Genomic DNA, 27,241 nt, shown 5'->3' with positions numbered 1-27,241 from the left:
TGATAAATTAAATGAATATATATACAAAGAGGATAAAGAGAGCCGGCAAGTCTACGTCAACTCGATGAGACGATGACGAACTAGAATAGAATGGTGTCTTGGGAAGAATAGCTATTCAATGGCATCGTTATATGAAAGAGTAAAACGAACTGAGAAGAGCAATTAGGCTTTCGCTTCTCGAGGTAGGTGGTTTCTTTGATTGGTACTCTTCTTGATGAATGGTGATTCCCTGTGTTTTGGTAGGGAGTACTGTGAATGCAATCGATTGGGGTCTTAATTTTTGGGGGCTTTTGGGCATTCAGTTCAAATTTTGAGATGTTGAGCGTCGCTTGATGCTGGGGTTGATTGGGTTTTCGTGGTGATGGATTTGTCTATTGCGATGTTGATGTTGGGGGGGGGGGGGAATTGGGGCTTCGATTCGATCGGCTTTCTTCTTCTCGTGGAAGATGGTGTTCATGTTATCAACTTCTTGTTTTTTTGTTAGGATAGAGATGGGATCTTGAGTGGTATCGTTGATTCGATATTTAGATGGTCAAAGACGAAACTTTTTATGTCAAATTTCTATCAGTTTCCTTGTGATTATTTCAACATTGGATTGGGGAAATTTATCTACTTTTTTGCAAGCTTTTATCATGAATTCAAGATAAAAGTCTTAGTGTTTCAGATATTCGTTCAGTCTCTTATATCAGTTGTTTTGATGCTTGTTAGGGCTTTTCTTTCTTCTTGGTTCTGAAATGGTCGAAGCCATCGGTATAGTGTATAAAGGATAGACTGAAAGCAGCAACACAAAAATCTGATTCTTCTAGACATATTAGGGAGAAAAAAAGGTGGTCTTAATGGGGTCAGTTTTGAGCTTGCCTACCAGTAAAAAGCAGGCATGGGAGCGTTGCGACACTTCCCAATCTGAAGCCTGCAAGAGGCTGAGGATGTCATCTATCTATAGTTATGAGAATCCAAGATTGATTCCCAGTCTCCCGGATGAGATCTCACTCCAGATCCTAGCAAGAGTGCCCAGAATTTTCTACCTGAATATAAAGATGGTTTCACGGAGTTGGAAGGCTGCCATCACTAGCGCAGAACTCTATCAGTTGAGAAAAGAACTTGGGACAACTGAAGAATGGCTGTATCTACTAACAAAGATGGACAATGATAAACTCTCCTGGCATGCGTTGGACCCTCTGGAGAGAAGATGGGTAAGGTTGCCACCTATGCCAAATATTGTTCATGAAGAAGAGACCAAGATGTGCCTGTATGGATTGCGAATATGGGATGTGATAAGTTCCGGCATCAAGATTGCTGATTTCATTAGAAATTGGCTTGGAAGAAGGAATACTTTGGATCAAATGCCATATTGTGGATGTGCTATTGGAGCTGTTGATGGCTGCCTTTATGTATTAGGGGGGTTTTCTAGGGCTTCAGCTATGAAATGTGTGTCCCGGTATGATCCATCTGTAAATATGTGGCAAGGAGTTAGTTCAATGACTACTGGAAGGGCCTTCTGCAAAACAAGTTTGTTAAATAATAAGCTTTATGTTGTTGGTGGGGTCAGTAGGAGTGGAGGTGCCTTAACTCCTCTGCAGTCTGCTGAAGTATATGACCCAACTACAGGTTTATGGACAGAGGTGCCCGACATGCCATTTTCAAAAGCTCAGGTTATGCCTACCGCTTTCCTAGCTGAATTGTTGAAACCCATTGCTACTGGAATGACTTCATACAGGGGTAGATTATGTGTGCCCCAGAGTTTGTACTCTTGGCCATTTTTTGTTGATGTTGGCGGAGAAATCTTTGACCCCAAAACAAATACCTGGGTAGATATGCCAGCTGGAATGGGTGAGGGTTGGCCTGCTAGACAGGCAGGGACAAAGTTGAGTGTAGTAGTAAATGGCGAATTATATGCCTTGGATCCATCTAGTTCTTTGGACAGTGGTAAGATAAAGATATATGATCACCAGGAGGATGCTTGGAAAGTCGTTGTTAAGAAGGTACCTGTTCGTGATTTCACTGAGTCGGAATCTCCATACTTGCTTGCGGGTTTCCTTGGAAAGCTCCATGTAATTGCAAAGGATGTCAATGATGATGTTTCTATTTTGCAAGCTGACTTGGAGAAGCATCTGGACTCCTCTCCAGCTGCACCATCTCCTTCGACAAACGTAACATGCCAAAATCTGACGGATGATACCCTAGAGTCCGAAACAGATATTTGGGAGGTTATTGCAACAAAAGGTTTTGCTGCAGAAGAACTTGTCAGTTGCCAGGTCCTAAATATTTGACTTCAGTACAACCAAGAAAAATCATGCCCTCCCTCGTGTTGAAGCATGTACCATGGCATCAAACATTCAAGAAGTGGATTAAGATTATCAGTGGCTGTTTGCTAGTTCTGTCATGAGTATAATACTAATATAGTGTAATTTGCAGAGGAATATCTTTGTAAATAAAGTATAAGAACCTTGTTTAAGAAGGCCTTCTATGATAATAATTGTTCTAGTTGGAATTTATGACTGACACGGCAACTGTTCTTTTTATCATGCACGCCAGCTTATCCAAAAGATGTCCTGACTTCATGCAAGTTTTGTTTTGTAGGTAAAACAAACAGTATATCATGGATTTCAGTAGCATGAGCTTTCTTACCATTTCTTATTTGATTTTATCTTATTCTACTCCTATTATGCATACCACTGTTTTTTTCCTCTAAATGGAAGTTGGCGAATCTTGGAAAGAGGGTTTTCCTCTGTACAATACCTTTTTCACTAGCATGCATAGGTTTATTAAGCAGGCAATACGTGTATTCTGTTTTTCCACTTCAGAGTTTATGGGATTCTTTAGCGACTTCAAATTTATGGAGCTCCTTATGATGTGGTTGGAGATTTATGTTCTTCACTCTCCAGATTAAGACTGAAGATCGATTGCTATTGCTATTTCTGTTTTTCTTTTTTCTTTTTCTTTTTCTGTGACTTCCTTTTCCATTTCATGATGATATTGTTTGTTCAATTTATGGATGAGATTACCACAGTTCCTTTTTAACAGTGTTCTGAAGTCTGAACAAGTTTCACTAGTTGTTAATATACTAGAAAATCTTTTCTTTCTAGGCTAGAGAGTTAATACCTGTCATATTCAGTGTCCAGACTTGCATGAGTCCACTAATAATTTGTTGCATCTCCTCCTCCTCCTCACCCAAGTTTTGCTTAGCAAATTCTCTTGTATTATAGGCATCTTATTTGCAAATATTTCTTTAAAAGACATTCTATCTCTGGTTGTTTAATTATGCATATACACTAAATGATGTCATATTCTGTTTGTCAGGTATAAACACTAAAGATGCATCACTATTCGCCACAATACTCTGCTGGTGGGAGTACTATGTTGGTTCATCTTCTACATTAGCTCTTGAGCAATTTATTCATCTCTAATACTGAAGGTTATATTATAAATGCTTTTCTTCTTCTTGGTGTCCCAGCCTTCTCATATGGATGCAGGCTTAGACTTACTGGCGCTGGTAAAACAGTCAGTATTAAATATGTGTAGTAGTATTGCAGACAATTTATTTATGGTTTCTCCTCCATTGCCTTTTGTACATATATTGCCTGAAGATTTAGTCTTTTCTTGATTTCTCTTACCATTCTCTGGAAGAATTTTGTTGATCTCTCAGGTAACAGAACTCATGTAGAGCACTGAGCACACCATGGAGCAGCAGATGATCTTAGTTTAAGAGCATCTCAGTGACCTTTTTTTCTTTTGGTCAGATAGAAGATTTGCACAAGACCTTTCATAGGAAGCAGCAACATAAGCTCAAATCTTTCCTTGGCTCCCAGTTGGATCTTCTTCTCCAGAAGACAGAAGCAGTGCTCAAACTCATCCAGATTAAAGTACTATTTGTTGGGCAATTTGAGTCTTCATTTTGCTAGATTTTTTTTTTCCCCATTAATGATGATTCGTTGATCTTTCTCGTGTTTATACTGGTGCTCGTTTTACTTAGTCTTGTTGACAAAGGGATAAATGCTTACGCATACGTTGTTCAAACTTATTCCTATTTGATTGTGGAATGAGTATAAACTTATTTCCCATTTACTTAGTCTAGTACTACTAGTACTAGTATACTAACCAAGCAACAGATTTTTAATACAAGTTTACCAATAAATTTAATTACTATTTTATTCTTAAAAAAATATCATTTCAATTATTCTCTCCTCTTGACGTCCATCAATTTTCAATCATTCTCTCTCTCATCACTCCTCATCCATTAATGATGTTCTTTTAGTCATTTACTAAAATATTTTCTAAATTTGTTATTTTTTATATTATCAAATATAATTATTATATTACTATACTGATTTACAACCCCACACTACAGTAACCTAATTCGGTATTAATTTTTCTATACAAATTTTAAAAAATAATTCCACAACCAGACGCCACCTATACATACTTTGTCTGCTACAGGGGTGAATGCAGACTTATTTTCCTTGAATTTGATATTTTGCCTCATCTCAATGCAAACCAGATTCAAGAACACAATCTTTTTCCTATTCCAAATAAAGTAAATTTTCCGCTTCAGTTCCGAAAAAGCATGGAACCGCTAGCACTTAGTTTCAGGGAAATATCACATCTAGAAATTCAAATAAGATCCTTCATATGAGCAAAATAATAAATAAGTTTGTATACTTGCTAAATATCCTCAGAGAATACATGATGTATACAAATGATAAACCAGTTGCACGTCTTATGATTTTTCTGGTACATACAAATCATCACATTGTGGGACATGCAACAACATGCAGGAGATTATATTATATACATCATCTTTGATAAACATCTACGCTTGCCTGCTGAACTAGGCTTATACTCATATATACAAAAGGTAGTTTATAACCGGCAATTTAATTCTTCAAGGACTTTGGATTTTCATCCTTGTAGATCTAAGGACTGCTGCTCTGCTGCTACCTATGTCACAAGAGGATTTAGGACTATGTTTTCCTGGATGCTCTGTTTTTTAGTGTCATCATAAGTTTCTGTCTTTCTCCCTCTACCTCGGCAAACTGAAGGCTAAGCTGAGAATATCGAGCTTGCATCTCTTTCAGCTCACTCTCTACAGTAACATGCCTTTTCTTCAATTCAAGCATGTCTTGTATCAGTTCGTTGATGTCCCGGAAGCTTTGGAACACTGCTTCCTCATCATTGTGTTGTTTCAAAAATGAGCTGAGCCAAATCAGACAAGAAAAGAATTCACAATATTATTTACATGAGCAACAAAAAGACAGTTTGAAATCTGTTTTTTTTTCCTGTTTTGCTAGAGTGGAGATAAAGAGAAATAAAGTTCAGTCTGTAGTAAGGTGCCATAACATGCAGCTGTTAGTGGTCTGAATTCTAGAATCGGTGAACCATCAGAACAGTACTTTGTACTGAGTTTCTATAAAATGCTATCCATGTGGTCAATATTGGAACAATAACTATATTAGTGTTAGAATAAAATACAAAAACCATTATATTCTAACAAGTTAAGCTTTTAAAGTAGGTGAGTTAATATTATATTAGAGTAGGGATCTTAAGTTTCAATCTCATCGGTATCTGTCATTAAATAATCTTCACATGTTCAAAACAAGTATATTTCTTATGTCCATCAAAATATCTCACACCTAAAATTAAAAGAATGTTAGAATATAAATATATAGAACCACCATTCTCTAACAGCTTAAATATTAAGAGTAGTTTGTAAGTTAAGAATAAGGAACCTCTGGTTGATTGATGGATCTGCAATAAGCAGACCAAGAAATATCTGGAAACTTGGTCCTTCGTATCAGGTTCCAAAGATTCACAGACTATACAACCCTGTACGGATAACTCAAGGAGGATTACAAGGCTAACCAAAAAAGGATGATGTATTTTCACATAGATAATTTTGGTTATAGCATTAATGTTGCTCAAGTTTACGCATACTTGCAGATCCCAATGAGAGCTGATTACAGTTGTTCCAACCATATTGTTCTATTATCCAGATTCCAGACAAGAGGTAAATACAGAAAGGAAACAAGAAAACTGCAGTCCTACCGCACTGCAACAAAAGTAAAAGAATGGAAAGAAACAGAAGAAAAGGACAAGTTCCACTAATATCATATATATCTACCTCTGAAAACGAATATCTGTTTTCTTCTTTGTCTGCAATGCTTCTGCAAGCTCAAGTTCCAAAGCAAGTACCCTTTCCAAAGCATTACCACTGGAGTCAGGAAGTTCTTTAAATGAAGGAAAAATGTTTCCCAAATGTTCATTGGCCTGAAAAAGGATTGGGAAGGAAATTGGAAAATTGAGCATGGCATGAACTACATTTCATACAACAACAAATAAAAGTACATACCATATCAAGCTGTGATAGTGATCTTTCCAAATCATTTAGTGATGGATCATGTAGATCATCTTCTAGAGAAAGTAGAGAAGACAAATTTTCATTTTTTAACCTTTCCAGCTGCACATGTAAATCAAGTAAAGTGAAGGTCAATATTAATTAAAATATAGTTGGTGTCAATGAAGAAATCCTACTTTGACATTAGTTATAATACATGTCAAAGTCCTTCAGAATGTAAGCAGCTTCAGAACCCTTCTGATGACTGTAATAGTACTGGGCCTTGACATGTAACTTTGCAGAAAAGATAAGCTTGTAGTACAGATTCGTTCAACTATGGCATAATTCCTTTTGAGACAAATGTGCATTAGCATGGATCACTATCAAAATAATATTGAGATGTTGCATTACCTCTTTCAGAAGGAGATTCATCCCAATCTTCAATCTTTGCTGCTCTTTGAAATGTTCCTCAGCAGTTGCATCATACTTCCTATCATTCTCCATACATGTCTCTCTTCCAGTTCTGTTTTGAGAATCCTGTCAGACAACCAGACTAGATTAAGATCAAGAAAAAAGCAGAGTCCTTGTGATGGTTACCATTAATTTCAGGGCCAGTACAGCAAGGTTACTGAGGAGCACCAACAATGAAAGGAGCTGCTTTAAGCAGAAAATATAACAAAATTATGCTTGATGATGTTCCAAGATTAGGGTTGTATGTTACAATTTTACTGAAATTCCTAATGCTACTTCATTCTATAATTTTTAATCTCAAGTGATTTCTGTATGAGGTTGTATTGAAGGTCACGTTGGGATAAGATGTGTAAGGTTTCATATATGATAATAGATCCATTGCCCACAGGCTTACTCTTCCAATTTAATTGGATTCCACTATGTTTTTCATTGGGATAGTGGCTTCTAATTATGTTGCAGTGCTGCTCTGCTGTCTTGATCAACAATTGATATTAAATCTCAGTTCAATCTGGCAAACTTGTATGTTTTGGTATAGTGAATCGTTGGACCGGGAAGAAGCTAACAACAACATTGCTTGACAAATTTATTAGATCAGATGTGAAGATGGATTTAATACAGGATTCAAATGCGATGTCTAGTACTGCAAGGATATATATAGACAACCAGCAAGATATGTCTATCTGCTCATTTTCATGGATTTAGCTATCAAGCAAGAAGAGAATCCTAATTCACATTTTTCTACCTTGCTGTTGAACTAGAGATGTGATGCATTTATTGATAGACCAGATTACCTCTGATGATTGTGATGTTGATAGAGAACTCAAAAATGCATGTTCCTGGACAGAAACTCTCTCAATATCTTCCCTTTCTCCACAAGCACTTGATGAGAAACTCTTGTTTGGGAGATTATCTCCATCTATATCGATTGCTGGACCTTTTCCACAATAAATACCTCTTATATTTGGCATGTCCTTTACAACATCTGCGAACAATGAATTGCCATCTCCCAGAAGTTGCTCAATGGATGTGACTTCAGAAATGCACAATCCATTATCTCCTTGAAACTGAATATTTTCAGTTGATACCATATTCTCCAACAATCGCTTGACCAAATCAAGTTCCACGCTTATTTTATTTCTCTCTTCATTGCATTCTTTCAGAGAAGCTTCAAGCTTCAGCTTTTCTTCCTTGCAGCAGTTGAAGCTTAACACACTGCATTCCAATTCAGTCTTTATGCTATCATAAGCTTTGCCCAGTTCTCGTCTATCAGTCACTATGGTATGTAGCTCTGTCTTCATATCTGCAATTTCCATTGACAGCTCTTCAATTCTTTTAGCAAGGCAAACCTCATTTTTCTTTCCACTCTCAACTTCATCAAGAGCATGTTGCAGCTTTAATAACATTTCTTCAGCATATGTTTTAGAGGCCTGCAGCTGAGTTCTAAGATCTTGAATCTTTGATTCGTACTGCTCTTTAATAAAAGCAACTCTCAGAGAATCCTGTCTGATAAATCGTTGTCCGTCATTCTGCCTTCTCTCGCGTGCTTGAAGATTTTCAGCATCCTCTTTATTTTTGAGTTCTCTCAGATGGATAGACAAGTTCTTGAATTCTTCTGTCTTCAGAATCTGTTCAGAAAGTTTATGAGTAAGCTCATTGTGTTGCTGTCTTAAATTTGTCAACTCATTTTCTGATACCTTGAGCAAGGTTATATAACTTTGCTGCTCATCCAACTTGGATCTTAGTACTATATTTGTAATTTCTAATTCTTCTCTGAAGGATCTCAAATCATCCACCTGCTCTTCAAGAACAATCAGCGTGTCCTTAAGCCGCAAAACCTCATCTTCATACGTCTGGTTTTCTTTACTAGTTTCAGCTTGCACAGCTTCATCTTTCGTATCTTCAGGTTCAGTCCATGTTGCACCATTTCTCTTTATACAATCCACATGGCCTTCTTTATAATGAGTAACTTCTTCAGCTTCCAGTTTTGTTGACTGAAGAACTGTTAACCAAGTTGCATTTCTGTCAACTAGTTCTGCTCCATTAGGCACTAGCAATGCAACAGCATCCATGTACTTTAGATGAAGCTCCTCAAGGTCCTCTCTGGATGCCTTCAGTTGGCTAAAAAGTTCCTGCACCTGACTTCTCATAGAACTAACTTCAATATCAGCAACCAACCAATCCTCGAGAATTGGTGCTAAGTGATTCTCAACATCACAAATTTGGAGGCGCATAGATGAATTATGAGCATCTAGTTTTTTTTGGATTTCTTCATTTTGCAACAGAAGATGTTGCATTTCCATATTTTCTTTTTCTAAACTCAAAATTTTTTCCCTTAGATGAACCAATTCAGCCTTTTCCTCATTAAAAGAAAGCAGCTGGTGGTCTTTCTCCTTTAATTGTAAGGTAAGATTTGTAAGTGCAGATTCAAGTTCCTCTCTCAACCCTTTCTCTATTTGCAGATTTTCATGGGTTAATCTCAGAGTTTCCTTTGAATTTCTGAGCTCATTCTCCAACTGCATTGATACCTCATTTCTGGACTGTATAGACATCATAAGAGTTCTATTCTCCTGCTTACAATCCATAAGATTGATTTTAATCCTCTCATGTTCCTCATTTACACTGTCAGATATCTTTAGCTTTTGGACGAGATCCCTGCTCTCCTCAGTAACATTTTGTAATTCAACTTCCAGAGATGCTAGCTTTGATGACAATTCCCCATTTTCCTTTGCATGATTTTCTTCAGCCTCTAAGATAATCTTGAACTTCTCTGTCACTTCTAACAGTTCTTGCTGAAGCTTTCCTATAAGTTTGTTGGACAAATCTAGCTTTGTCGTCTTAGATTCCAAATCAGACTCAAGCTTCTGCTTCATGTTTAACATCATTGACTCAGTATTCTTCAATGAACTTTGAGCCATATCCTTCATTACCTCCATCTCCTTCTTATCCCGATGAAGCTGAAGAACTTTCTGACATGTTTGTTCCTGGAACTGCTCCAAATGTGTGACAATAGCCATGAAATTCTTGCTTTCAGGTTCATGATTTAGAAATACATCATCAGATGCTAAACTACTTATCTGCCTATTGCAAGAAATCATGTTACAGCATAGATCACTAAGTCCCCCTTGAAGCGAAGTAACAGTTTTTTCAAGATCAACAATCACACAGGACTTCTTATCAAGTTCTTCTTTCAATGCATCAAGATCCTCAATCAGTGAGCCAATTTCACTCTGTTTATGTCGATTTTCCTGTAATAGCAAGTTTTCAAGTTTGTTCCTCTCCTCAGTGCTAGCCTTATACTTGCTTTCATAATCTTTGTACTCCAAAATCAGTTTTTCATATTCAGCAAATTTTTCAGTAAGAGAAGCATTTTCAACAGAAACATCTTGGAACTTTTCTTCCAGAATTTGATTTTTTGATGCCAAGTCAACATACTTTGTGATAAATTTTGTCTCCACATCTTCCAAACCACACTCAAGCTTCTTCTTCATGTCAAACATCTTTGACTCAGTCATCTTCAGTGAACTGTAAACAGTATCCTTCATTGTCTCCATCTTTTCCTTTTCCTGATGAAGCTGAAGAATTTTCTGATATGCTTGTTTCTGGAAGTTTTCCAAACATGCGATAATAGCCATGTAATTCTTACCTTCAAGTTCCTTCTTTAGAGACAACTCATCAAATCCTAAATCATTTATTTGCCTACTATAAAGAATCATGTTAGAGCACAGATCATGAAGGCCCCCTTGAAGTGAAGTAACAGCTCTTTGCAGATCATCACCCATAGAGGACTTCTTCAAAGATTCTTCTTTTAATGCATGAAGGTCTTCAATCATTAATACAATTTCATTCTGAAGGTGACCTTTTTGTAGATTTTCTTCTATAAGCAAGTTTTCAAGTTTGTCCCTTTCTTCAATGCAAGCCTTGTACTTGCTTTCACAAGCTCTGTATTCCATAATCAGTTTTTCATATTCGGCAATCTTTGAGTCAGACATCTTCAGTGCACTTTCAGCAGTGTCCCTCATTACCTCCATCTCATCCTTCTCTTGATGAAGCTTAAGTATTTTCTGACATGCTTGCTCATGGAACTGTTTCAAATGTGTCAAAATAGCAATGTAATTCTTGCTCTCAAATTCCTGCTGTATATATACATCATCAAATGCAGAATTATTTATTTGCCTATTGCAAAAAATCATGTCAGAGAATAGATCACATAGTCCACCTTGAAGAGAAGTAATAGCTTTCTGCAGATCATCATTCACAGAGGACTTCCTATCAAATTCTTCTTTCAATGCATTGAAGTCCTCAAGCATTGAGCCAATGTCACTCTGAAGATGACACTTTTGTAGATTTTCCTGTACTAGCAAGTTTTCAAGCTTATTCCTTTCCTCAATGCTAGCCTTATACTTACTTTCGTAAGCTTTGTTTTCCACCATCAGGTTTTCATATTCTGCAAATTTTTCAGTAAGAAGAGCATTTTCAACGGAAACATCGTGGAGCTTATCTTCAAGAATTTGATTTTTTGATGTTAACTCATCATATTTTACAATATATTTGGCTTCAGCCTCCCTCAAAATTTTGGCCTGATCCAATGCACTATGAAACTTAAGCACCAAAGATTCCCTAACATCATTTGAATGATCTACCTGTTGTTCAAGTTCAATTATTCTGTTGTTCATGTGCTTAATTTCATCATTCACATTGTGCAGTGTTTCTAATAGTACACGAGAGAAAACTTCTTGCTGGATGGTGACCACATGCATATCTGAGAGTTCATCTTCCATTGATGAGCGGAGCACCAGTAGATTATGAAGTGACATTTTCATCTCTTCGATATCATTTGCATCATTCGACCGTTGTTTATCTTCTTGAGCGCAACCCAGTGGTTGAGAATCAATCTCAAAATTAACTGCTGATCTTTCAGGAAGTAACTCATTTCTCTCTGTGTGTGTAGGTAGATCAGCAGAAAATACAAGGTTCTTCATGCTGATGTTAATATGTTGTGAATCTGCTCTTAAGAAGTTAGTTGGATTATTTGTGTTATCATATGTTTCATTTCTGGAATGCAATTCTTTATTTTTGGCTGCTACTACCTGACAGACTTTGGTAGTAGATTTGTTGCTGGAACTCTCTGATAAACTACTGTACTTTAGAGACAATTCAGAATCTGTTTTACTACATAGACTTTCTGATTGAATTTGATCGTCATCTGGCTTGTACGTGTCTTTTTGATAAAACAGTCTTAGTGGATCATCTTTACTACTGTACAATTGTGCATCCTCTGAATCTTCTTCAGGACAGATGTGATAAGCATCTGTAAAGTCTTGCTTTGCAAGGGTTTCATTTGTCTCATACATAGACAGAACTTGGAAGGAAAGTAATTCAAGGTCTTTCTCTAGACGATTAACTGCTATGGAGTAGTTCCGACGAACCCTCTGGAGTGCAGCTTCTGAAGCAGTAGCCCTTTTCTCAAGTTCCTTCTTTTGAGATTCAAATGCATTCCTTTCTTTGACAAACCTCATCAATTGCTCATCCATTTCTTGGCGCACTTTTTCTATCTGAGCTTGGAGAACAGAAATTTTATAAAGAGAAGAAGAATGTTCATTTCTGAGGCTTTCCATCTCCTTCACTGTTTGCTTTTGGCTTTCCTCAAGATCATGAATAAATGCTTCATAGTAGCACTCCATATGGTCCAATTTTTTAATGAGGATTTCTTTTTCAGTTTTCGACTCCTCTAGTTTCTGTAATATTTCACAGATTTTCTCTTCTGTCATGTTTGCAGCTCCAATATTTGTCTTGAGAGGATCATGGCCATGATATAACTGATGAGAACCAGTTATGCAGGCAATCCTACCTTCCATATATTGATGGTCCGAAACAGTTTGTTCCAGGCAATGGCTTTGATCAATACCTTGTTTAACATTGTTGAGAGCACATTCAAGAACCTCGAAATCACTATGAAGAAAATCAAAATCTCTTCCACGTAAACCATCGCAAACCTTGTTCTGAATTTCGTGAACTTTACTCTCAATAAGTAACAACTCTTGAAGCCATTTGACTTCTAAATGATCAGTTGGATGGCTTGCAACAAGAACATCATTACCCAGTTCACTACCAAATGAAGTATCTGCTGCTTCAGATTTCATCATGAGAGTTCTCCTATCAGGAATTTGTTGTGTACCCTTTGCAGATTTTAACATTTCCAGATCAATTTTCAAATTCGAACATTCTGATTTCAACATGGAGACTTCTCTAACCAGTTGTTCTCCAGAAGTTAGCTCAACAGCAAGCTGTTGTGCCAAGGTTTGTGTTTCTGCACCTAATTCATCTGTGATGCGCTGTAATGACTTTGCTTCTGATTTTAACTGTAGAAAAGCTGACTCTGCTACCTCCAGTCTTACTCTGAGTCTGTTATTCTCTTCATAAGCAGTAGCTAGATCATTATCAGCAGAGTAATCTGAACTCCACCCTTGCATCCAATCATTGCTTCCTAGATTGGAAAGGCTACTGCCACGATACCCCTCTTTCTCTGGTCTAGGGCTCTGACTGAGAGAAAATCCACCTACATAATCAGATATAGTGCCCTTGAAGCTTTCGATTTCATGTGCACCTGAAATCTCATTCTTTTCAGCATATAAACTATCTGAGGTATAAGATGAACAATCAACACCAGCAGCTGAGTCTTCATAATCTTCGATTGACCCTGACATTTCTTCAACTGAAGGAATATCCATCAAATTTCCTTTGAATTTGAGCCTTGCATTAACCTATTTCCAGTGTTAAAGAAAAAATCAGGAAGAATATTGGGTATATACTATATAAGGTATTAAGGTACCCAATTATAGGAAAAATATTTGAATCTAATTCGGACAGTTATTTCCTTTGGGTGTAAGAATTTTCCTTGAACATGGTTAGCAAACACTAACTATATTTAGTAACCAAATGGTAATTTATCCCTAACCATGTTCAAAAGGTGAGAAAGGAGAGAGAAAGATAAAATGGGTCTATGTTTGAAATATTCTTAAATTATAAATTTATCTCTAAAATGACTCGTACTTATCTTTTACAAAATTTAATAATAATACTTTGGTACTAGCATTCTTAACTATAAAGAGCATTTTAGTACATCTACATAACATATCTTTACTTTTCCTCCTAAACTGATCCCTTTTCACCTTTTCAAAGGTAATAATAACACCTATGTTTCAAATTATCTCACATATGTCCACTTTCCCTCCAAAGAGAATATTTTTTTAGTCTTTCATGTCACATCAAAGGTAAGCCACAACCACCTTTGTAGGTAAACTCGCAACCACATCAAAGGTGAGCCCACAAGCACCGTACCAAGCAAAGCTACTTACCATATTAGGCCTTCTTCAAAAAATATAAATGAAAGCTTAGTAAACTATTACGAACTTAAGAATAACTTATAACCCCGCAAGCCTACAACCACCTTACCAAGCTATAATGGACTTCTTTCAAAAACAAAAACAAAACCTTACATTACAAGGCTGCTTGGGGGCTTACAAGCCCTCAAGCCATGCAGACTTCCTTAAAAAAAGGATACCTTACAAGGCTGCTCATGGATAACCATGTGGACTTCTTTTAGAGAAAAAAAAAACACCTTACACATTTGCTTTCGCCCGCAACCACGCAGACATGCTTGCAAGCCCTTAAGACTTCTTTCCGAAAAAAAAAATGTTAGTTACACTTAGCTCCCCTGAACTAACACTATTTTCTACATATACCTCCTAAACATTTTTATTTTAAAAAAAAAGCCTGAAATAAGAAAAATCTTAGTTCAGAGAACCATATGTATGTATGTATGTATATTTTATAGTCAAGGAGTATGTGGATATTTTTCTTCGTTCAAGGGCTCTATATGGATAATAAAAAAGTTTAGAAATTGTATGTGAAAATATATGATAATTTAGAGGGAACTAAATGTAATTATCTAAAAACCATCATTCAAAATTTTAAATATAATATTTCAATACTAACATCCTTCAAAGTCAAAGAGCATTTGGTCCATTTATATGATATATCTTCAATTTCTCTTTAAAATCAATATTTTTACACTTTTTTATATCACACCAAAGGTAATAATGGCACTCTATTCTAGTCCACAATTAAACACCTCATTTTCTTTAACTAGTTTAAAGTACCAAAACTGAGGCTAAGAAATTAGTCTAACTAGTCGTGTTCAAGTGCTACTAATTCCCAATGGAGCCTTAGTGATCTTTTGATTCGAATTAAACCAGACAAATACTTACCATAGCTAATCTTTCTATCCAGTGAACTCAGTCTCATCCACCTATATAAAGGTTATAAAGACTATTTCATGAATTATCCCTCTATATAAGAGAAACCTTAAGACCTCGTTTACTTTAGGAATAAGATTAATTCTAGAATAGATATTATTTTTCTTATTCCTAAAATGATGTCTTTATTCTAAGAAAAATTATTCTTATATTCATTTATATTCTAAAATAAGAGTATAATAATTACCTTTGATGTGATATAAAGTTAAAAAAAAGATGAAAAATAAGTATTTTATTTTTTATGAAATTACTATAATACTCTTTGATTTGATATAAAGTAGATTGATGAGATAGATGTTTAAGGTAAATTATTAATTGAATTAGTATGTTGTATAAGATGTAATTTTGATGAATAGTATTTATATTCTAGAATGAGATATTATAGTATTCAGCTGTTATTCTGAAATAAAGAGTTATATTTTAGAATAAGAAAAAAAATTATTCATAAAGCAAACAGGGGATAAGGGGATAAAAAAAGGAGAGGAGATCACATCATATCTAGTGAGCTAAGAGAAACTTTCAATTGGTATTAGGGCCCAAAACTTTCGCCCTATTTCATGTTAATGCTTGCCTAACCAGACAATTAGAATGATATGCAAATGCTACTAATTAATAGGAATACTTATGCATGGAATAAATAACCAATGCAGAAAAACATGGAATACTTACTCATGGAATAAATAACCAACGCAGATATGGTTGATAACTTATAGACTTCTGGCCACAAAACCTATTGAGTTTAGCTATTGGATTAAATTGGGTACCAATATGTGTTGCAGGATTGGACTCATTTACTCAACAGTATATTGATTGTCAATTTTGAATTTTCTCCTTCCAATTTCCATGAAGGCAAGATCAAATAGGAGATCTATCTCATAACATTTAATGCTGTGTAAACAGGTAATTTTTAAGTCCATTTTGTACCAAATCTGGTCAAGTATTATTAAACCTTGTCTCTCTGTTCACCAGTTATATCTGAAGAACGTGCAGAAATTTCAGGAGGATCATGACATTTCTTGTTTGGTATCATCTGAAACCCCTTCACGCTGAGCTCCCTCTGCTGCTCGAATTCTCTGAAAAATCACAACCAGATATAAGACTAGTAAATAATATGAATTAAAACAGCTTACATTGTCATTGAAGCATCACCTGAAACCAACTTTGGAGGTTAGAATTTGCACTGTGACCTGAAAGAAATAAAAGAGTAATAAGAAGCAAAACATTAGAAAGAAGAGATGCTTACGCTCTTAACAGCACTACAGATTTATAGTCTTCAGAAAGGCATTGAGCAACCAATAATAAAGATCACACATGAAAGGGACACGTTGATTGATCAATTTCTACACAAGGAACATAAATCCCCTCCCAAAATAATATGCAAGTGAAACATATAAAATGAGCATGAAGATAAATTGTTTTTCCAGATAGCATATAATAGCTTTGGATTAAAAATTAACTCCAAATTTGCAACAACAAAAACATCAAGATAGTAAACACCAAAATAAAGGGAAAAGGAAGAATATATGGAAAAGATGTATCTTAGAATAGAACATTACATGTAAAATTGTCCCAAAATCGCAACCATGTAGAGGCAGTTCAACAGAGGAAGGCTTCAGCGCATCTGCAAAGTCAGCAAGGTTGATGTCAACCTCCCCAAGAAAACTTGCCCGAGAGGACCCCTGGTCAAATTGAGATTGACAAATTAGCAGTCAGATTATGACTCATTAGCAAACACATTAATGAGCATAGTTTAACTTTGAGTTAGCATTAGATGAATGACTAGGAAGTCAAAGGAGGTTAAGGAAAAAAAGACAAGGGGAAAGTAAGAGGGAGAGCAAAGTGAAAGGAATGTACCATTGCCACCACAAGCTTATAGATCTTCTCGTCATATTTTTTGGTCCTGGTATCCTGAAGAAGTCTTGTAGTCTCATAGATTGGATCTGACCATTTGCAGCTCCCATTTCTCACATTTGCTTTGTTAGTCTTATTAATAATAGATTTCCCTGTGTCAGCAGGGATGAAGGACACAAACAACTTGTCCCATCCTGTCTGCGGAATCTGAAAAAAGAAGCAAAGATTCACTCTCAAAATATCTGAAAAATCAAGATACAGGTGAACTGAGCAAGATAATCTCAAAATATAGGTGTGATACAAAATGCAAGTGCCCAATGCAGCAACAATTAAAGGGAAAAAGAAAATTAAGGGCCAATTAACCTGAAAATGTTAATATGCCCATTTAAGTCATAACTTTAACTTATATGCTGTTGCAGATACAATGTTTGTCATCCTCCTTGCCATAATGCGTGTGAGAGAGCTTTTCAAGAAACTTACGTTTGAACATTGCCACAATATCAGTTTTAGATGTACTGAACTTCGATAAGCAATATATATAACTTATAAGGACCCTTTTAAATTCATATACAACTCCAGATTTTGGAAGCAGCATCAACAAGTAAAGAATCAAAGGAAGAGAGATCACTAAGGAAGTTGTCTCCACAAGCCCAGCCAGTTCTTAAAAAGAAAAAATTAAAGAAAAGCAATGGACTAAAGGCAAAGCTTACATGTGTGGCATGAAATTGTAGACGGAAGACCACTTTCACTTTTGTCTTTTCAACCTTCCACTTGGGAATCCTCGACATTGTTCGTGGATCAAGCTAATTATAAGTTAAAAGCATACTCTTTCCTCTTTAATCATACCTCCATACAATACAACCAAGACCATATACCAATTAGCACATCCTCTTCTCTGAAAGCAGAAACACAATGTCAATATTATTGTCATCTTTCCTACAAACAGGAATTTAACAACCATTTCTCACACTTGAAAATATGTTGGTGAAAGATACATTTAAGCGAATCAAAGAGGCCAACATTGAAAAGAGTCGAGGTAAGGTCAGGAATTTTATTTTGTAGCCAAAATGCTCAACAAAGATATCTCGTAAAAGCACAAGTTCACAGAGAAAACAAGGAACAGATGAGCGTATATTCCAAACATTTCATATTTGCAACAGCAGTGAATCCAAGCAGCTCAGAGACAGTAAAAAAGAAAAAAATCCAAGGAGAACTCCCGACTCGTCACTAAAGTAGAAAATCCGGGGGATCACCAGCAAGGCGCCCAGCTTTCCACAACCAAAGCATCCAATGTACTAGGAATGATTTCCCGGATACCAAATCTCACCTAAAAAGGCCGCGAATCAAGAACTAAATCCCAAGATCCCGAGCAAGGAAAAGGCAATCCAAGCAATAAGTACCGGAATGCGAACTAGACTCAAAAGCCTGCGGCGATGCGAGATTTCTCGAACGATCTGACTAGATCCGACATTGCTGTACTCGAACCGACACACTCCGGAAGTGGATGTCTATACGTATAGATTCGAGAGAGCTCATACCTAATTCTGGATCCCAGGATGGATCGCGGTGAGGCATCTAGGGCTCGATCGAGCTCGCCATTGTAGAGAGAGAGAGAGAGAGGCAGACCGGGGGTAGAGAGAGAGAGAGAGAGAGAGAGAGAGAGAGAGAGAGAGAGAAGCAACTGTTTAAGAAAAGGGACGTCCCGCCAAAGCATATGATTTTCTATTAATTACTAGCTAATTAGAGAAGGCTATAAATAAATTTGGACAATAAAATTAAGGTGGGCTTTTATTATAGGACTAGTCCGATCAGCTACTCAACCTACTAAAATTGAAATTTTTTTGGAATTTTTAATTTGAATTTTGATTAAGATGGATCGAATGTGTTTGCCTTTTCCAGTAGCTCCTGGAGAGCTAAGTTGTAAGCTATATAGTTTGCCATTTTCATGACAGACATGTTGGAATTGGCTTAGAAATCTTTGTTTGTTAATGGTATAAAATTCTTACAAATTCTTTTTTAATTAGTCATAATATTGCATTCCAATTTATGTGCATATATTCTTATACATATTTCACTCCCTGATTAGCTCGCGGGTCGGATATTGGATCCCACGCACCCGAAACCCGAAGGGTAGTAATCGGGGAAAGCTGGATCCCACCGCCAAAGAAACATCTCGCGATATTTCGCATGCTTCGTAAGATGCTATCCTACGGGTATGTTAATGGATCATGTATGTGATCCCCAAATAGAACTCCAAAATATCGACGAGAAGCAGTATTAGTATTGCTGGGTGTCGTAACTCGCACGAGTCAGATTCGGAGGCACGTGGGTTTGGCATGGCGCGAGTCAAAAGGAGGAGCACGTGAAGGTAGTACTTCCCGCGTGATATCCAGCTCATGTGGGCCCCTTCGGACACGTGATCCATGTCACGATTACAAAAGCACTCCTATTCTTAAGCTCATGGGTTAGGTTGGGCTTCCAATACAATTGGGCCAACAATATCCAATTACGGCCCATAAAACTATCTATACGCCCAAGAATTCTCTCTTTTTTATTTTCTTTTTACTTTTGTCAAATTATTAATGTACCATTAATATATTTTTTTCCTAAAATAAGAGTAGAATAGTTAGTAGAGAACCTAATATTAATTAGATGGTCAAGTAGTATATATATTTTTTAATATAAATATATAATAAATAACTAAAAGAAAGAGTCATTTTAATATTTTCATGCAGTAGTCAATGGAAAATTCCACCGGCGTTAATTCGAAAAAGAAGTCAAAAATTCCAAACAGAAGCTCATACATATATATTACGCTGTACAACATCATTTACAAAATATTTGTACCACTTTTAATGGCATCAAAGATCAAACTCATCTACCATTGGCTTGCTTTGCCCTAACCCCACTTGGATAAACCTTCCCACTGGAACAACTCTTCTCACCTTTTACTCCCTTCTCCCCTTCTCTCTTCTTCACTCTCTCCTTGCACTGCTCTTGTTGGACATGCACCTGGGCATAGCTGAAACCCATAGACATCATTCTTGTTCTTGTTGTTGTTGTTGTTGTTGTTGAAAGAAGAAGGAGGAGGAGAAGAAGAAGAAGGACCTCTCAATAATGGTGGCAACTAGGAGCGGTGGAATTGGGGTAATGGGATAGGAAGGGTATATATAGTGTACAAGAGTAAGTGGATCTTTTTGAAAGGGTATGAGATCTTATCCCTTTTCTTGGTAGGCCATAGGTGGGCAAAGGGTGTACAATCTAAAAATATCTATGGGCCAGCCACTGATTCATTGGGCTAGCGGAAAGTATGCCAATTTTTAAACCAGACTGGGTCAATGGAGTTGATGAGGAGGTGAATCTGAATTTGGAATCTAAATTTGGATGAATTCTCTTTCTCTTTTTCTTTATCTTTCTCTTTCTCTTTCTCTTTCTTCTTAATTGATTAATTAATACATATACAAAGCTCTAATGGGCTATATTACGATTGTGCACTGTAAGGAAGAGAACTTTACATTATAAATTCTTTGTCAGTAGAACACTACCTTGGAGATGAACAGATTGGTGTATTATTGAGTCTGCTTGGGTTGAGAGTGACAGCTTCCTACTTGGTATTTGATAGTTAACACTGTTATGAATCCTATTGCTGAAATATCCTTCTTTTAAGCAAATTGATAAGTGGTAAGACAATGACATGCATGTTCCACACTTCACAAGGGAGGCGTATCTAGCAAAGAGTTTGGGATAGTTTACCAAAACCTTTTTTATATTGTCTTTGAAGTTATCTGATTGATTCATTGATACAGGATAAAAGCTTAGCACCAGCCAAGTATAATGCACTCTACAGTATCTACTCATAATAGAAGCAGAAAAAAAAAGATGGCAAGAAAAAGGAAAAAGGAAAAAGGTATGAATTATGAAGGTGACTAGAACTGTTGAACAGGATAATGCTAAGAGATTCTTTTGTTATTGATGAGTTGAATCCTATGATTGAGGTGTACCACTCATGACCTGCACTACTATGTGAAACCCAAGTGGGTCTCATACTGAAAGCAACATGACCATATCTTCTCCTATCAATCTACAATGTTGTTTCACATTTACATCAATGAGCTAGGAATCTCTTCAATCTTGAGGAGGCTTCTAAAATACAATCCTTGCGGTTGAATGAACTAACCCTAATAAAACCTTCGCCGCCCGGGCCAAACCCGCAACCGGGGATCGTAATAATATGTGTTTTTTCAAGAATTTCAGCGAATACGTCCCACGACCGTCGACCGGGAAAATTCACCCAGACATACGGGGAATTAATTCCACCGTAAACCGCTAGACCGATCGAAGAAAATGTATCTGCTAATATCCTCGCATTTTCCTTGTAGACACCAATCACTCCAAGTACAGCCTAAACATAATTGAAGAATTTGAATGTCATCCAGGTAAAGATGAAAAATGATGATAGCAGTAGTATTTACAAACCTTGTAGCCTTCATCTGATAAGCAAGCAAGGCCTCCAACTTGTGCAATGTTGGATGCACCATTGAAGCAAGTGGTTATGATCCTATCAAAATCATGCGAAACCCGAAATCCGTTCGCGTACATGAGCTCATCGGGAACCACTGTCCAGCCAAGTCGGACTCCGGTGAAGCCGGCAAATTTGGAGAAAGAAGAGATCTCAATTGCCACCTGAGAGTTAGGCCACATTTTAGAGGCCAATGCCATACTTACTAGTTACTAGTTATGTCTCTGGTGACTAGGAAATTTACCTCCTTAGCTCCAGAAATCTCATAGATGGATGTAGGACTATCATCTGAGATATAGGAAGCATAAGCAGAGTCATATACAATGATTGATCCATTCCTCTTTGCAACTTCCACCAGTTGCTCCAGCTGCTCTCGAGTCGCCGCCTCGCCGGTCGGATTGTTCGGTGAGCAGAAGAAGATTATATCTGTCCTCGGAATTGTCAAAATATCAGGGAAGAATGAATTTTCTGGTGCACATCTCATGTACTCAATTCCTCTGTATCTGCTCTTTTCGTCCATAAATCCACCGGTTTGGCCCATTATGATGCCCGAATCTACGTAGCCCTGGCATAAACCCCCCCAAGAAATGCTTCATTTTTATGCACATTATGTCAAGATCTAGTTTGCACTAGTACTACTTATACAATGATATCACCATCTAGTATGACATATGAGGTCTATTTTTTACCGGAAATGTTGGATCTTGCACTGCAATGGTCAAATCCGATCCAAACATCATCTGCAAGAAATGGATGATGCCTTAGCTATCAACAAAAAATGGCATTAAATTCTCTATCTGATGACCTTTACAAAACGTATGCACTGCTTATAATTTATTTACCTGGACACGAGCAATGTCACACTGAGCTCCATCTGAAATGAACACTTCACTGCCTTTGATCCCCATGTTTGCATAAATTCTCTCAGCAATGGCATTTCTTAGACTCTGCGACGCCGAATTTAATGCTTATCTTGTGTGTTAACTGATTAAATCCCTGCATGCCTCTGAAAGACAAGTTTCAGATTTCAGAAATGAAAGATTACCTTGTTTCCTTGCTCTGCTCCATAGCCTTTGTAACCTTCTGGAGTGGCTAATGCAAGTGCATACTGCAACACAGAGTAGTGCATGATTAGATGAAATCATGCTAATTAATTTTTTTTCTACCATTAATAGCATTGAAAAATAATACAAACAGCGCAATTGAAAATAAGACTGCCAGATCAAGTTCGGCTCAAAAATAAATCAATTCAAACTTAATTTACAGAATTGACTCGAAATTAATTTCGAACCCGATTTGATTATGACCCGGCTTAATAATATAATATATCATATAGATGACTAATATAAATCTTCATATTAAGATATAATATCAAGCTTGAAATTACTTATCGATCCAGCTTGTTTAAGTGGGAACTCAAAATTAACTCGAATTAAAATTATTTTAATTCAAACTTAATTTTATAATTATACTCGAAATGAATTTCAATTTAAATTCTTTACAACGTAAATTATGTGACTTTATAAATCTAACTTTTGGGTCCAAGTACTTGAAGATCAACCATGCGTCCTTCTGGGGTTTGAAATTAAATTGTCACACGGTGATCAGCAGGACTGGCGAAGACCATACAAATTGGAAATTAAACTTTGGTCCAAGAAAAATAAATCCCAAGACTAGGTAAATAACTTCATTATTGACCAAAAAATGTGCACCATTTAATTATATACGCATTTGCCTTGTAAATATATAATTTTCCATACACCTTCTCAGAAAAAAAAAAGAAGAGAAAAAATATATATCTCTCTCTTATTCAAACTTGAGAAACTGTTAACGTTCCTATTAAGAAGTCAGATGAGTCAACCATAAATTATAAACTAGCTCATGCCTTTTGGATCTTCTAAGATCGTAGTCAACCTCTACGTGTAATTTATTTTGACGAAGAACAATAATATTAAGAAATTTCAATGCATTCGTCAACCTTTAATATGATATTTATACTTACCACGTACTCTTATCTCTTTAAATCCTATTTAAACGATTTGAGTTTCTGAAAAATACTATATTATTGTCTTCTATAATTTAATCATTGTTAATTTCTTTGTGATCCACCATTCGAGAGTAAACGTAATTAACTTTTTATGTAACTTTTTTCAACTGAAATGCATGACCACTCCCACTCAATCATCAATAGATTATTAATCACAAGATTAAATAAAAACTTTTAATATCCTCCCGATTTTGTTATATATTATTACTTGTATATTCTCCTGTCTTCCAATGTAAATAGGAATTGAGATGGACCCATTGATCAATTAATTAGATTGAGAGAGAACTCACATCCTCCTCATACTAATTGAAAACGGTAGATATTTAATGTTAAAAAAAGAAGAAAAAAAAACTAATCATAATAGGTGAGGCAAAATAGAGTTTTAGCATACTTTTGCATCACTTGCTTTGCTAGTATCAAGAATAACAAGAGTTTGAACTTTTATTGCTGGAGCTGCATGTCAAGATATCATCTGTTTCTGAATAAGATGAGTATAGCTCCACTGATAGCAATCTTTCATTGCAATACATGCAGGTATTTTGTAATGATATATAAAACTAATGAGTAGTTGTTCTTGATTAAACCACTACTACTTCTCATGCCAACAACTTGATGTTCCTGGAACCTCTGTGTAAATTAGTGATGACAATATCCTCAAAAGCTTCTCAGATAATAGTTTAGTACGACAATCAGAACAGCTCAATTCATATACCTCTGCCATAGATGCTGCAACTATTCTTGGCATAGGTTCAGTTGTATCGCCAATGCCTAAACTTATGAGCTTAGCATCTGGGTACTTCTCCAAGTGTGCAGCTTGCTTCATACCGATCTGAATTCAATTAATTTCATTGTAGAAAGTGGAGGATTGAATCATAACCAATTAGTAAAGTTTACATAGGTTGCATAACAACAATTATTAAGGGACTGCGAGGATCGGTGGAAAACCGAAACTGGATGTACAAAGCGTTCGAAGTCTAACAAGAAAAGGAGGTTTACCTGTGGAAATAGATAGGCATTTTGAAGCTTTTCCATGTTTGCATTGCGAGGGACCTTTGTTTGACAAACTGAAATGCAATATTTACATACACATATAATCATAAAGGAATAAAGTCCAGGGTAAGATAAGAATTTGCATAGAAACTTAGAAAGAATAATAACTAGTATTTACCGATCTTCATTTGAGGCCTATCGGAGCATGGACCGAATCCTTTCAAATTAGGTAAGCTAAGAACAAGAAAGATGAAAAGTAGTATGAATCAGATATCTCTTTTATGGCATGATAGATATATATACAGTTGCTTCAGAATATACAGCATTACATTGACGAGATCATCCTTGTCTGCATGAATACAAGCTAGTACTACAAGGAACTATCTTGAAGAGAGGCAACTGTTTAGAGAGACCTTTTGGAATGTATTTATAGAAGCAGCTAGGAAGAAAATTAAAGGTGGCAACAACAAAATTAGGATTATGTCATAATTTTTTGGAAAATCCTTTTGGTAGGACCACTTTGACAATCTTCCCTGGTTACCGTAAACCGCTGTTCTGATCAAATGAATTTCGACGCAGTTTAATGGGTCCAAGGCATGTTTGTTCCTGAGACAAGCTTAGATTTTGATGTCCACACCAAGATCCTTGTACAGTTTAGAATGTAACAGGAGGGATTGTGACTGGAAGGAGTGGGGTTACCACCAGCCTGCCACATTTCCTCCACCTAATTTCCAAACATACTCCAACCATTTTGCTTGTGGCGACTGTCTTCACATCCAGGTTATATACATTCAGTTGCCAACCTTCTCTGGTCATAATCACAGTATCAGTATTTGAGTTTTATTCATTGATGCTGGCATTTTGTAAATTCGTATCAACAACGTACAAGAAGGAATAACAAATCAGAAAAGTTACGGAAATTTTCACGATATCGACACGAAGAATGCAGAAGGTTTATTCTTGGTCAAGGCAATTTCATATAATCTAGTCCATTCTAACGATTGCAGTTTAGTGTGGATATATCTTGTTGGGCATGGAGATGCTGATTGATTCATCAAGGTGGCAGAAAACACTCTAATTTTCCATGGTTAGCCAAAAGATTTTCCACAACAACTACTGCTCCTTTGGATGATATCACTTTCCCCCTGTGATTGGTGTAAAATAACAATGGGTGAAAACAAAAAGGGTGATGATCCTTCTGGAGCTGAGCTAACTCTGACTTTTATTAGGTGAAGCCACAACTACATCTTTAATTGCTTCCAGTATCATCTGAATCACACATTTCTCATGAAATGGGATAGATGTAGAATCTAATCAACAATAATATGAATGAGCAAGAAAAAGAAAAAAGAAACACGCTGCAAACTAATGCATCACCAACTGACAGCCTCTTTATTCATCATAAAAGTTTTTTTCTTTTTCAGAATACAAGACTTAATTAGTCCATCTGATTATTACTTTAGGCTTATGAAGTCTTCAAACACTTGGTCTCTTTATTAATATCCCTCCAGGGAATATAGATGAATTCTGTATCTGCCTTTGCTCTTCTTCGCAGGACGACGAAGAGTTTTAAAAACTGTCATCTATTACAAATCGTGCACGCACTGCTCAATCTACACCTAATACATAGAAGATATGATAATTTTATGAAATAGATCAATGTATCTCTCCACCAACCAAGTTGACGCTAATTTCATATTTGTTCTTCACATGACTCAATGAGAGAGACAAACGAGTCCATTATTATCTAAAGTCTTTTAGTTGCTCTTGGCTACATCAAACTGAAATTTCCCAGAAAAGTAATCTAGTTGCTATTGACCCCATCAGGTTGAAGCTTCTTCAGATGATCAAACTAGATCTAAAGTTCATGCAAGTCTTTTGCCTCTTCATTTATTTATCTTCTTATCAAATCCACTCCCTAAATTATATTTATTACTTTCAAACTGTTCAACCATTATTTTAGGGGCGAGTTATAACAAGCTCAAACAAAGGAAACTTAATAATAATAATAATAAGGATTTGGGATCTCATAGAAATATTCAAGAAGCAAGGTTGGTGTTGTTTCAAGTCCCCACAACTTTGTCCTGTTATACAATCAAAGTTTTATCTCTCACCATACAATTAACATATCAAAGTGATAATTTTTTCTTTCTTTTTTGATAAAGGAATATAATATATGTATATATATTCTTATAACTCTATTTTCTTCTCCCTGATGTCATGAGAGCAAGTGGAGATAGAACAATCATCCAAGGAAATAAGTAGAATCTCCCATCCATGCTTCACATTTTTTTGAGTTTATGATATCCATCCATTTTCCAAAGCATTTATAAATCACAGCAAGACATTTCTGGGCCATTCTCAATTCAACATTGGACTCTCTGAGAGATTCTTAATTCAGGGCAGTGGGTTGAACAATTGGAACGTTCTAAACGAGCTCAATTGGTCTGGTCTAAAGGCTTTGGCACAAGAGAGGATGAACTTTTCTAAACGTGATTGAAGGACTTGACTTACAAGAAAGAACCTTGGAGGATGATTTTGGTATTTGGTATTTTTGAAGCACATCCAATTTGACTAAAAACTTCTTCTTCTTTTTTTGTGAGGTAAAATTTGACTGAAACTTACCATGCTGCATATTAGCATAGTTTTTATTAAATATATTATTGAAAAGTAAGTCTCAAAATACATGTGCTCTCTTTGGATAGAAATTACGTGGT

The 27,241-nt window shown here is 36.2% G+C and overlaps 3 protein-coding genes across 5 annotated transcripts; 1 reads left to right on the top strand and 2 right to left on the bottom strand.

The window, feature by feature from the left end:
• Positions 1 to 24: 24 nt before the first annotated feature.
• Positions 25 to 3,949, top strand: LOC140778553 (F-box/kelch-repeat protein At1g22040-like). 2 transcript variants are annotated; one of them, XR_012107206.1, is made up of 3 exons: positions 25 to 182; positions 709 to 2,580; positions 3,301 to 3,949. XR_012107206.1 is itself a non-coding variant. In XM_073123342.1 (2 exons), the coding sequence occupies exon 2, from the start codon at positions 837 to 839 to the stop codon at positions 2,268 to 2,270; it is 1,434 nt and encodes a 477-aa protein (XP_072979443.1). In that variant the 5' UTR covers positions 25 to 182; positions 709 to 836; the 3' UTR covers positions 2,271 to 3,949. The 2 variants fall into 2 exon arrangements, 1 of the variants encoding a protein (XP_072979443.1); XM_073123342.1 differs by having other exon boundaries at positions 709 to 3,949.
• Positions 3,950 to 4,630: 681 nt separating this feature from the next.
• On the bottom strand, positions 4,631 to 18,632 carry LOC140777589 (uncharacterized). Of its 2 annotated transcripts, none has more exons than XM_073121803.1 (11): positions 18,507 to 18,632; positions 17,679 to 17,863; positions 16,972 to 17,175; positions 16,674 to 16,796; positions 16,267 to 16,304; positions 16,067 to 16,190; positions 7,594 to 13,563; positions 6,743 to 6,868; positions 6,347 to 6,454; positions 6,119 to 6,264; positions 4,631 to 5,193 (listed from the first exon to the last, which is right to left on the bottom strand). In XM_073121803.1, exons 2-11 carry the CDS (start codon positions 17,754 to 17,756, stop codon positions 4,962 to 4,964), a joined length of 7,149 nt encoding a protein of 2,382 aa, XP_072977904.1. In that variant the 5' UTR covers positions 17,757 to 17,863; positions 18,507 to 18,632; the 3' UTR covers positions 4,631 to 4,961. The 2 variants fall into 2 exon arrangements, with proteins under 2 accessions (XP_072977904.1, XP_072977903.1); XM_073121802.1 differs by having other exon boundaries at positions 18,296 to 18,608.
• Positions 18,633 to 20,834: 2,202 nt separating this feature from the next.
• On the bottom strand, positions 20,835 to 24,882 carry LOC140779229 (aminotransferase ALD1 homolog). Its single transcript, XM_073124224.1, has 10 exons — positions 24,854 to 24,882; positions 24,703 to 24,758; positions 24,531 to 24,598; positions 24,247 to 24,363; positions 22,533 to 22,595; positions 22,330 to 22,434; positions 22,177 to 22,227; positions 21,732 to 22,052; positions 21,445 to 21,651; positions 20,835 to 21,370 (listed from the first exon to the last, which is right to left on the bottom strand). Exons 1-10 carry the CDS (start codon positions 24,877 to 24,879, stop codon positions 21,074 to 21,076), a joined length of 1,311 nt encoding a protein of 436 aa, XP_072980325.1. The 5' UTR covers positions 24,880 to 24,882; the 3' UTR covers positions 20,835 to 21,073.
• Positions 24,883 to 27,241: the final 2,359 nt, after the last annotated feature.

Source organism: Typha angustifolia, chromosome 15, assembly GCF_048772165.1.
Source record: "Typha angustifolia cultivar Huaian chromosome 15, ASM4877216v1, whole genome shotgun sequence".
NCBI classification, from domain to species: Eukaryota; Viridiplantae; Streptophyta; class Magnoliopsida; order Poales; family Typhaceae; genus Typha; species Typha angustifolia.
The sequence above is the reverse complement of the archived record's forward strand: the minus strand, read 5'-3'. Positions and strand labels throughout refer to the sequence as shown.